General features: G+C 40.7%; 1 protein-coding gene across 2 annotated transcripts; it reads left to right on the forward strand.

Moving 5' to 3' along the window:
• Positions 1-277: 277 nt before the first annotated feature.
• On the forward strand, positions 278-11,543 carry sh3d21 (SH3 domain containing 21). 2 transcript variants are annotated; one of them, XM_053882086.1, is made up of 17 exons: positions 280-483; positions 743-900; positions 962-1,019; positions 2,383-2,492; positions 2,577-2,658; positions 2,745-2,806; positions 2,887-2,926; positions 4,559-4,653; positions 4,973-5,074; positions 5,302-5,353; positions 7,971-8,012; positions 8,094-8,211; positions 9,670-9,835; positions 10,158-10,229; positions 10,338-10,531; positions 11,009-11,072; positions 11,149-11,543. In XM_053882086.1, the coding sequence occupies exons 1-17, from the start codon at positions 480-482 to the stop codon at positions 11,179-11,181; spliced, it is 1,452 nt and encodes a 483-aa protein (XP_053738061.1). In that variant the 5' UTR covers positions 280-479; the 3' UTR covers positions 11,182-11,543. The 2 variants fall into 2 exon arrangements, with proteins under 2 accessions (XP_053738062.1, XP_053738061.1); XM_053882087.1 differs by lacking the exon at positions 10,158-10,229 and having other exon boundaries at positions 278-483.
• The last annotated feature ends 263 nt before the right edge of the window (positions 11,544-11,806 follow it).

Here is an 11,806-nt window from a genome sequence, read left to right on the forward strand (position 1 = left end):
TGTATAAGCAAAACAAAAAGTATCTGACAACTGCATCACCGCAGGCAAAGTTAATTCAACACCACCAATAATATACACATGGGTTTAGGATTGTTTCTCACCACACAACAATTACGTGGCTCTCACAGGCTATTTTTAAAGACTCTGTTTATGAGCCTGTATTCCACCTTATAAACCTGTATTACTTGTTTGTCCTATAGTTCGCCTCTCTCTGTCTCGCTCTCTTTCTCTCTCTCTCTCTCTCTTGCTCGCTCTATGTGTCTTTCCTCGCTCACTGCATGACCCGTCCTACTCCTTACTGTCAGCTTGCCATGACAAGCCTGAGGAAAAGTTGCTGAATGTTAATGTTTGACAAGTAGGAAGAAGGGCCTCGGCTGCCATATCTCTCAGTCTGAGACTACAACTACTCCACTTTTTCAGTTCTTCTTTCTTTCTCGAAGGGATTCCACACGCTTGAATTTGATCAAGACGGAGAAACAATGGGTGAGTTTGCTTTTTTTGTGTGAAAAAGACAGTAGTTTTGTTGAAGTCATTTCAGTGTTGGATGAAGGGTGTTCTTGCACGGCGTGCTATGGGAAGTCAATTCGCTCTTTCATGGTTTGTTGGGCTTAAAAAGAACAGTGGGCACTTTTGAAGCAGGCTTTACAGAAATATCCAGCAGTGTAGCGTTGAATCCTGATATGTCAGGACTCATCACCCCGTGTGAATGTAATTTTCTGCCCCATTTGTGGATGGGCCACAGAGGTGCTGGTGCTGGTGGACTTCGAGGGCACCATGGCAGACGAGCTCACAGTGCACGTGGGGGATGTGGTGAAAAGTGTCACCACTGCCAGTGAGGAAGGATGGCTGGAGGGGGAGCTGAACGGGAAGAAAGGCATCTTTCCGGCCAGCTTCGTCCAGGTTTGGCAAAACACTTCATTTTGATGTTGTTTTATAGTTAAACCGCGGTCTTTCATTACAGGAGGTGCCGCTCAACCTGAGAGGCAACAGCAAGAGGGAGCCCAGAGGCATCAGGACAAGTACATTTTTGCGTTTTACTTCACTCAATACCTGAACGGCATTGCACCTTTCATTGCACAAATGTAGCAGCATTAAGTGGAGTCCAAAAAGTCACAACATAGCCTCAGTACTAAAAGCACAGTGAGAGAATATCTAGAAAAAAAACAAAACATACATTAGTCACTACACAGAAACTATATTTAGAACCAGTGTTTGTGCTAAATAACAGCAGTAGAAGGAAAGGATAGGTCCTGTGTGCGAAGGATGGCCTCATATAATACCAGTCAATTCTGCTCACACAGGTTTGGAGATGGCTATCTGAAATGCTTGTTCCTCGTTCTTCAACATTCAACAAATGGTTTGGGATGCTTGAGAGCAACATGCTCACTTGCATGAATATATTCAGCGAGTGACTACCTTCTTGCCACCATCCCAAATCATTCAGTTTAACCCATATTTTCCACAAAATGGATGACACGACTAATGAAAAATGTGTTTGCAAATGGTGGGACATATTGCTTTCCCAGAAAGCTATTTTATATACACCACACACGAAATATTGCCCCACAGAAAAAGCTAGACAGAGCATGAGCTTTCTTTCCTTCCATATTATTCAACCATGAAAAAAGGTTGGTTAGACCACCTGCTGGATTGCAGGAGTGGCTCTTCATTATATTTCCACTGTGATGTTTCACATTTTGGAATGCAGAAGGCAACAGCTACGCCCCTTGTTTCCAGCTCTTGATTCTATACACTGTTCCATACACATTGCTTGCTTCTAGATCTGGGTCGCCCTGCGCAGAAAAGAAGATCAGACACTAGTGTTTCAGGCTTTAGGCTTTGACTACAGCACACGGTGTCACAGGACTTACTTCCTACCTTGTCAAGATCTGGCGCAGATGATGGGAGAGTCCAAACCATCCCATAGATTTTCAATATAGGGTAAGGTCTAGACTCTGTGGGGGGCATCAATGTGTGGAATGACAGAATCAATGTCATCTTTGAATACCATTGTACTTTGATGAGATCACAGATAAGTGTATTACAGTAGTGGATTGTTCTCAGTCTTCTTCATGTTGCTTGCAACAGGAGGCTTCTGCTTACCTGCTTGGTTAAATCCAGGTGGCCGGGCAGTGTATTTGAACATTGGCGGAAATATTTATGCGTCAACATGCAACGTGGAAGGTTGACTCAACATAGGATGCAAAAGTCACTTGAAGATAATCGCTATTTTGTCGCAACTGTCCCAAATGGAATGGATGTAAATAGTTGCTCCATTGTTTCGACTACATTGTTCTTTATAAGCTCAACATGCTCTTACAAAGAGGAAACATCAAGGATCAGGTTGATTCATTTGACACTGTTTGTTTTTACTCTCCTCAGCCAAGCGTATAAAGCAAGCAAGGAAATGTGAGGTGCTCTTCCCCTACAGAGCTACACTTGAGGATGAGCTGGAGCTGGTTGTGGGAGAGACTATTGAGATAGTCAGAGAGGTTCGTTCTTTACACTCCAAGTCGCATTACAGCAATGAAAAATAAACGCAATTTAACACACGTTTTGTGCTTGACACCTGGCAGATAGAAGACGGATGGTGGATGGGGCTAAAAAACGGCAAAGTTGGTGCCTTTCCCTCCAATTTTGTGAAAGAAATCCCTGTTTGTGAGTGACCTAAAGCACTGCCTTCAGAGTTCAAGCATGATGTACTTTCATTTATGTAACATTCTGGTTTCCTTTCCTCAAAAAAGTCAGTAAACACAATGAGAGCAAAGCAAGACCCAAACTCACAGACGCAGTATTCAATAAAGAGGTATGTCACAGTGAGATACTCATGTACAGTATGTGAGAGAATTCATTCCGTTACTAATCAGGCACTTCCTCTTCTTTAAGATGAATCAAAGAACAAGTGTGCGCAACAAAGCTAAAAGCGGTGAGTTGTGATGATGAATCACTTCAGAAAAATATTCTCCCAGACCTGTAAAAATACCATGTGACAAGTGCTCGAGCAGCGGAGATGACATCAAGTGTTGTGCCAACATGACTTGACTGACACTGCATTTACAAACAACATGGAATGTCCTTCCGGGATCATGGGTATACAGCTTTATCAGCATTTTACTACGAATGAAGGAAGTGGTTTAGTGGTTACAATGATTGACAGTGGTAAATCCAGATTAATTACTTCCTGTATTGCATGGCTGTTATCAGGACTCTGATATGCCAATTCATATCCAAAAATATCACAGTCAATTTGAATATTTGGCCTAACAATTTTGGATCTAGAACAACTTCTACTGAGCAAATATGGAATGGGAATTCTACTTTCTGAATAATTATCTTATATATTGAAGGCTCAAAAACATTCTACAATTATCAATTCAAGGGCATTGAAATAATATAAATTCATTAATACCGGACTTTAAGCCCCTGCTTTTTTCTTGCAGTCTGAGCCCTGCGGCTTATACAACAGCGGGGCTAATATATGGATTTTTACAGGCTGAAATCAGATTTGAAAACGATGAAATCAGAGGTTTTCTATTGACCTTGAAGCCCTCAAAATGCGTTGTTTTTGCCCACGTGTCCTCAGCTCAGTCAACAGAGTTGATCTCCTGGAGGTCTGGAATCGAGAAGCAACCACTGAAACTGGCAGTGGTGTCGGAACTTTGGGCACGCGGGCGAAAACAGCGCATTTTGAGGGCTTTAATGTGAATAAAAGATGTGAGACGCTGTCTTGAGACAAAGTGCGTTTGGCTCAAAAGTCCGACGTGAACACAAGTGAGGCTGCTGACTTCATCCTGTCTGGAGTGCTGCACCTTGTCTCGGGAAACTCTCCACGGGAGGATGGTGGTGGCTTCTCGCCTCAGGCGACTCAGCGCTAGATGCTGGAAACTATGTGTACGGCGCAACTCCACACAAATATGATAAATGTCGAAGCAGTAAACGGAATTTACGGGAATTATATTATTTCAATGTCATTCCATGGGGTTTAGATGTGATAAGCACTTTTTTTTTGCAAAAACTGGTATGCTTGCAGTTCATTTTATTAAGTATAATTGAGTATAAGTATACAAGTACAATCCAGACCATATACTAGTAGTTTACAAAAAAGTTTACTAATTTTATACCTCTTTAGACTAAATTGGAACATTTTTAGTTTACTTAAGTATTCTTTCAAGTATTCAGTAAGTATACAAGAAATATACAACTAATATACAACTCATAAGTAAAGATATCAGAGGAAAAGTGTCTCACAATAACAACAACAAATCCTTTGCTTCTGGATCGCTTCAATAATACACTTGAAATCCCTAAGAAAATAGACCGACACTTGTATTTTTGTAGTTTTCAGTCATCTTCAGTGTGCTACTTCTAACTATTTCAAATGCAGTACAAGTAAACTCAAGTACACATAGTACACTTGAATAAACAACTGTTTGCTAAGGGATTGATGTGTTCTTTTTATGCCTTGTAGCCTTGCTTATGAGTGTCTTACTATATTTATCTACACAGATACACAATCATAAGAAGCAAAAGTAACACATGTTTTCTTCATATCCATCAGCGATCGAGTACTGCCAGGTCATGTTTGACTACGAGGCCAAAGCTGAAGACGAGCTGGGTTTGAAAGCAGGCGAGGTGGTCATGCTCTTGAGAAAGGTTGGTCCCTCCCCTACCCCCCCGGTTCTTATGCTGCTCCTCATCCAACTACATGACTCCATGACCTTTCCAGGTATAATTTCCAGCCGGGCCAAGTCATTGCCGGTGTTGAGTTTCAAACCAGTCCGACCTGTTGCGGGACTCTCCAGGCAATCATGTGCTGAAATGTTCAAATAATATAATGACACAGCTGACAAAGATCTTGATCTCCAACAGTTAGAGTCAGAGGCTTTTTTATTATCTCGTGAGGAACCACTTCCTCATCCCAGGGGGTCGAGCAGACTTTGAGGTCTTCTGACACTTTCATCTACTTTTCAAGGAAACCGAAGATGAAGGCTGGTGGGAGGGCGAGCTAAACGGACGCCGCGGCTTCTTCCCCGATAACTTTGTTATGGTCATACCGCCAGTGGACAGTCTGAAAGTAAGTAGCCTAAAGACTGAAGCTGTTTTATAAACTTCAAACCCTAAGAACCTGGACATTCCCTTTGCTAGTGTACAGTCAGGCCTCAGTGAGTCAGGCCTCTGTTTTGGAAAAACAACATGCTAAGAAATGACCTAAGTGGAAATGTGTTTGAATGAGGATGTCTTGGGTGTGGACGTGCGATGGGCTGGCCAACTGGCTCTCTTTTCTCTGTCCTTCTCCTTCAGTCTGGGAGCACGAACCAGCCGCCTGCACGCACCTTCAGCAAGAAACCAGCAGGTAAACCAACACAAACCGCTCATGTGAGTCATGCTCAAAGCCGCACTTCGAAGAAGAAGTGTTTGCCTTCACAGTTTTCACAATGCTGAGGGAAAAACTGGCAGAACAAAATGTTTTTTCCACCGACTAACACGTCATAGATTTTCACCCTTCACTCGCACAACTTTATATATTCCACTTAAACGCTCACTGTTTTCCCGTAAAGAAGCACAAAACAAGCACCTCCTTTATATGGTACTTGAGGATTCATGAGAATCTATTTGAATGTATGAGATGCTGCACCCGTGACTTGTTTTGAATAAACTCTAGCTGATCGTTGCCAGTTTGCTCAAGTGTTTAAGACAATGTAATGAGACGCTGAATATGTGGTTGAGCATCCTGTTTTGAATGAGAGCATGTTGCTTGCAAGATCTTGCATCACAGCAACAGGTGGTTCTTCTCAAGCTTATATTCAGAATACTCTGACTGCACTCTCATCAAAATAGTTGTTTTAGCTCATTCCAAAGGGAAAATAAAAGTGATTTTATGGAGCATTTAAACAAAAAAAAAACCTGGTATCTTCTTGTCAGGTTTTTCCTTGCACCGACAGGAAGTCTGAGACTAAAGCAAGAGTGGCAGGGGGGTTGGTTGGAGAGGTCACGTGACACATTTGTGAAGTCTTGGAGGAAACAAGAGGGTGGAGGGGCTGACGTGCGCTCTGTCACCGAGATTTTAGGCTGCACTGTAACTGGCACTGCTCACTGGCTGCTTTGCTTGAGAGGAAATGTTGCACAATGCTTTGCGCACTCAAGGTAGGCTCATGTTTCCTTCCAGTGTCGCTTCCAGTCTGCGACTTGATGGCTGTTATTAACACGGGTGCACTTTAGAAGTTGTGAGCTTGGACTGTTCTAGTGTTTGCAGGGAGCGACAAGATGGAATTTCTCACGACAGCCAGGTCTTAGGAGCAGAAGCAGATTCTGAACTGAACTCTTGAATCGCTCTGAGACTGAAGACATTCAAATGTCAAAATAGGGATTATTTTTTAGTATTTATTTATTTATTGACTGAATAGATTCATTTTAATATGATGGCATCAAAATATCAGTCGGCATAATCCTGAGATTTTTTTTTCATATGTCAATGCTGTGTGCAAATCTGGATGTTATTATTTTGCAGGAAGTTCATCACTTTCTTATTCTGAGATTAGACCAACGTCTCACTCTCACTGGCTTGGTTGGATCATGGAGGTCACAGCTTCAAGACTCAAACTATTCTTCATGTCTCTTCTGCTACAGCAGACACACACGTTTGCTTAGACTCTTTCCATCCATTTAATCGTACTTGGTGGATGAAATATTCCCTTACAATTCAAGCACCGAAAAAAGTGTTTTGGATTAAAGCTGAACTGTCTTCGACACCCAATGTCTGTCTGTCAATACAGGCGGCACGTGAGTTCGTTCGCCACTGGCTTCTTCTACTGCTGTTTGTTTGGACATTTTAAAGAGCCACTATACTGTATCAACCCTAGTGACACAGGTTTTTCAAAGGTAGCCCAATAGCTCAAACTGTTTCATCACCAATGCTAGACCATTATTTATTACAAACCAGAATATGAACCATGAGACATGAACATCAGGCCTCTTGATCATATTTCATTTTTAAAATTTAAGTAGGTCCACAACAGTTGTGTGTGTTTCATTTTTAATGCACTGTTAAAGGATTTTACGTTACACAACTACAATGAAACATATCATAAATAAGCAGTCATAAAACAATAATTCATTTGTGAATGAAGCCACTGGAATGGTCACCAAAAAGTCATTCAGCAAAACACCAAAAGTCCTGGTTATTAACTCGAAATAAGCATGTAATTACTTCAACAATGATCAATCTACAGTTTTTCTTTAGCGAAAATAGAAGCTGCATATATTAGGTTGACTTGTCAAGGTGGAGAAAATATGTACGTGTTTATGTTTTTGCAAACTTTCGAAGTAAAATTCTAGTAATCAGTAATGACTTATTAGGATATATCCAGCTTCCTGGAATAATTTGCTTTTGTAGAAGTGTTTTTTCCTGGTTCATGTGTCTTCCTGACTATGGAATTTGTATAAGTCACATTCAATTCATTTGGTGGAAAATTAAGGGGCAGAATACTTATTTTAGAGTGATTTTTTCACTGTCCTTGCATTAAAATAAATAAATAAAAGCACTTCATGCAAATGAGAATCGTGAGGCGACATCTGTGTATCTGTAAATGCTTCACAATTCTCTTCCATCTTCCAAACACAATAATTTCATTTACAGTCGGACGAAAATGGACAAAAAGATGATCGTTTTTACTTTAGTGTGGACTTCACCAGTACTGCACTTTACGCTAAACTGTATTTAACTGGGATGAGGCCAAAAACTAGATTTTAATATTTGATTTGTTATGTTGTTTTAACTTCTCGCCTCCTTTTGCTAACAACACGCCCTTGTGGTCAAAACAATTTTTGTGTAGCTCCAGAACCGGTATGTCGGCATCAGTCTCCGTCAGTATGTTTCCTTTGCGTCCGACGAGGCACCGACAAGTTACAGAACTATCTTAAAATAATCATCATATTTAACAACATTTGAAACCCCAGTATTTCTCTTTCAGATTTCCCCGCAATGGACAGAGGTCCTGCAGGAAAGACTAAAGGTTCGCTCTTTTAATACCAGACATTTGCTTGGCTAGTACTGTAAATAGTGAACTGTGATTCTGTCTTCCCATTTTCTCCAGATGACAAACCTGAGTCCAAAGACTTAAGAAGCAACCCACCCACCAAGGTCAAGCTTCCCTCTCTGAACAAACCCAGCCCTCCGCCTGTCAAAGACAAACCTCCAAAAATAATACCAAAGTAAGTTTCTTTTAACATTACATTTTTATAGAGTAATAAACCCAGCAACGACAAATTAAACTGATCTTTTAATCGAAGACAAACAGTATAAAAGCCGGTCCTCTACAAATGCCAGGGAGACTTTCTTCTCTTTGCTTTGGCCGCAGAAGCTCGGCTATTTGATGTTAAAGGTTTTGCACGCTGCCACCAGTTGCTATGGCGTCTTTAAAGAAGAATGCCAGGATGCCGACCTTTCGTGGCACAGTGGAAACTCTGGGATGAGTCAGATTGGGACTAAACAGACGAGCGCGGCCCATTTCCTGTTTCCTGAGCAAATAGGCGCACACACATTCAGAACAACAACAACAGTGTTTTTAAAGGGCACCGCTAATGAAGGAGCTTGAAACTGTGTCCCTACATGTACACACAACTTTGACAACCCAACTTTAACCATTTCACTGGCTTTTTAGTGTTTAGAAATAGGACATTTATATTTGCAAATGTTAAGCTGCGTACAAGGAATCCATAGTTATTTTAGGGCAATGAGAAACCGAAACCTCCGCTACCATCCTGCACCTGCAAAGATTGGAACACGTGTAACCACATTTTGCATACAAGTATGTCAAAAAATAAAACATCTTGAACATGAATCTAGGATGACAGAAACTTAACATGAAGCACCGACCACTGACACGGCAAGTTAAATGCTAACAGTCAATAAAAAATGGTAAAAATGTTGGCAATTTCTGTTACAATCACCCGCAAATGTGGCCCTTTTAACATCAGACTAAAACTATAACTGATAGATCGTAATTTTTCTGCCTTTTTTTTCTCTTTTAGACACCACCACCACTTCAGCATTAAATATAGCATGTTCTTGTTTCAAGACTAAAACTCTCTTCTTTTCATTGGCCATTTTTGTGAGTTTTTCTTGTGCCTCAGAATACATTGAAGGAATACATATTTTGAAATAAATTGCCTTTTTATCTCAGATTAAGTGTGTATGAAATGAAATATTTCAATAGTTTTCATGGCATATTTACACTTCTTTGCAATCCTTACTTACATTTAATCTTTTTCGGTCAACTTGTCCTTGTTACTCAAGTATATATTTTGGATATTTTCCTGCCATGTTTTGTCGTCATCGCTGTCTTCCTTTTGATGATGATGATGGCCCCTCACAACAGTTTCTAATGTGGCCCTTCAGGAAATTTGTTTTGCCCACCTCTGGATTAGCAGATAGTTATTAGTTATCAGATGAAAAAAACTGTTATCTTCCACCCCTTATAAAAACAACTTCACTGCAACAGTATCTGTTGTGCCTCCCTCTGTGACCGACTTATTTTCCTCTGTTGAACTTCAAATAAACAAAGCCATATTTGCGTTAAGCACCTCTACGTTATGTGTGTGTGTCAACATGAAACTGATTTGTATGGTGTCGCAAAACATGACTGTAAATTCTATTGTGTTCCCCACTAGAACCAACGGTGATGTGCCTTCACTGTCCCCCAAAAAACCTGAGGAGAAAAGTGCTGACCAATTCGACGGAGTAGATGTGCAGACGGAGAAACTGAGCCACCCGACAGCCAACAGAGCCAAACCTCCCCAGAGGAGGCCACCATCGGCTCTGATCACAACCACACAGGTACCAGTCAGCACTAAAGAGGAAAATCGGATGACCTTTGGACCTGCAGATACGGGGCAACACCCTTTTTTTATCGTCACATACTAGTGAAAACACATGAAGGCAGCTCGGTTGAAGGAAAGCGCGACATGAAAATGTCTCCCTCCGGTGTCATCCAGACAAGTTCAGACCTGATGTGAAAGTAGCAACCTGATTTAGCAAATGAAGCATCGGGGGAAAAAAGAAAGGGAGGGGAACAAGAAGAGATCACACTTCCTACTTTCGTTTCACTTGGTTGTGAAACAGAAATTGTTTAGTTAAATCCTTTTATTTTCTGATTCAGAACGCAGAGCAGTCAGACCAGGAGTTGTCTCCCAAAAAGTTCCAGGCAGAGAAACTACCATCATTACCCAAGGTGGGGACATATATTTCAACCATGTAAACAGGCACCATTTTGATTTTGAACACCGCTCCTTCAATAAACAGTGTATTGACATCAACTACGATTAAATATTCGTTCCAGGTAACCGAAAACTTGAAGCCCGCAACAGCTAAGCCGGACCGACCCAAAACACCGCCCCCGAATCGACCGACACCACCCAAAATCTTTTTGGAAAATAAGAACTTGAATCATAAAGAGGAGGCGACGCTGCACAGCCTGCAGGAGGAGATCAAGGAGCTGAGGATGGCGCTGGAGCTGCTGCAAACACGGCACGAGTGAGTTGTGAAAACACTGTCAGGCCTAGGCTGCGCGGAAATAACGGAAATAACTGAGCAGTAAATTATGAAGAAACAAATGTTTTTCATGTTTTTCATCCTACATTTATTTGGAATTACTTTTATTTTAGTACTTTCTCAGGCAGCGCAGTTCAAATTTGTTCTTTTTTTTTTTTATAGGATTTTTGATTCCATACAAAAATAATATGATATTACACAAATGTCCACTAGAGGTCAGAATAATTTCGTTAAAATTATCATGTGGCAACGTGTTTAGTTGAAACATGAACGTCAAAAAAAGTGTAGTTATACAGTATTTAAATTCATAGAAATTATTTATTGGAAAAACACAATGAATAGATATTAAGAAAAAATTAAAATGACGACTGAAGTTAATGTTTATTTAATTCTTTAGTTAAAAAGAGCCTACAGTTAAGACACGTGTGTCTTCATCTTATTTTTGTTTCCACCCCATAGACGAGACATACAGGAAGTGAAAGAAGAACTGGAGGAGGAGAGAAACAAACGACTGGCACTGCAGGTCTGCGGTTATTTTCTCAACACAGCTTCTCGTGGTTACTACGATTGCTCTGATGCAGTGGTTCCATGTCTTGCAGGAGGAGGTGTTGGTTTTGAAGATGAAAAAGTAACGTGCTGGAACACGAACCCTTGAACTGGCAGTTAAAAGAAACTATATTTATAGCAGTCAAAACGGAGTCTTCTTATAACACAGAAAGGGAAACTTGTATTACAGCTGTGTGAGGAGACAAACAATAGAGACTATTCTGTTCAATATTGAAAGGCTGGTGATTAAAAATTTGGTAGTAAATAATGTTTACATGATATTGATTCCCCTTTTAGCATTTTATTACAAGAACTATGCAGAGAATGTAATATATGCAGCTGTATATAGGAGACAATATTTCTATGTGTGTGCAAGAATGTGATTCTCTGTCTTGCCACTGGGGCGGTAAAAGTAAAGTATTCTGCTTTCATTAAAAACTACCTTTGAAACCACTGTTTATGCTGTGTCTTCTTTAAAACAAGAAATGTTACAAGAACACTGGAATGTACTGTGCAAATCCTTCTGATGTTTTTCAGAAGAGAGTGACTCTCACTCTCTCAAGTCAGCCTGAGTCACTGGTTGGAAAATTGTTATTTGACATGTCCATGCTGGGACCACCTCATCTTCATAGTCTTCTGCCTCTGCACAGTTGCAGGATGGTGTAGCACATCTGGAGAACAGCTGGAATGCATGACTAACAGGCATCTGGG

The sequence above is a fragment of the Synchiropus splendidus genome, chromosome 12 (genome assembly GCF_027744825.2).
Source record: "Synchiropus splendidus isolate RoL2022-P1 chromosome 12, RoL_Sspl_1.0, whole genome shotgun sequence".
NCBI lineage: Eukaryota > Metazoa > Chordata > Actinopteri > Syngnathiformes > Callionymidae > Synchiropus > Synchiropus splendidus.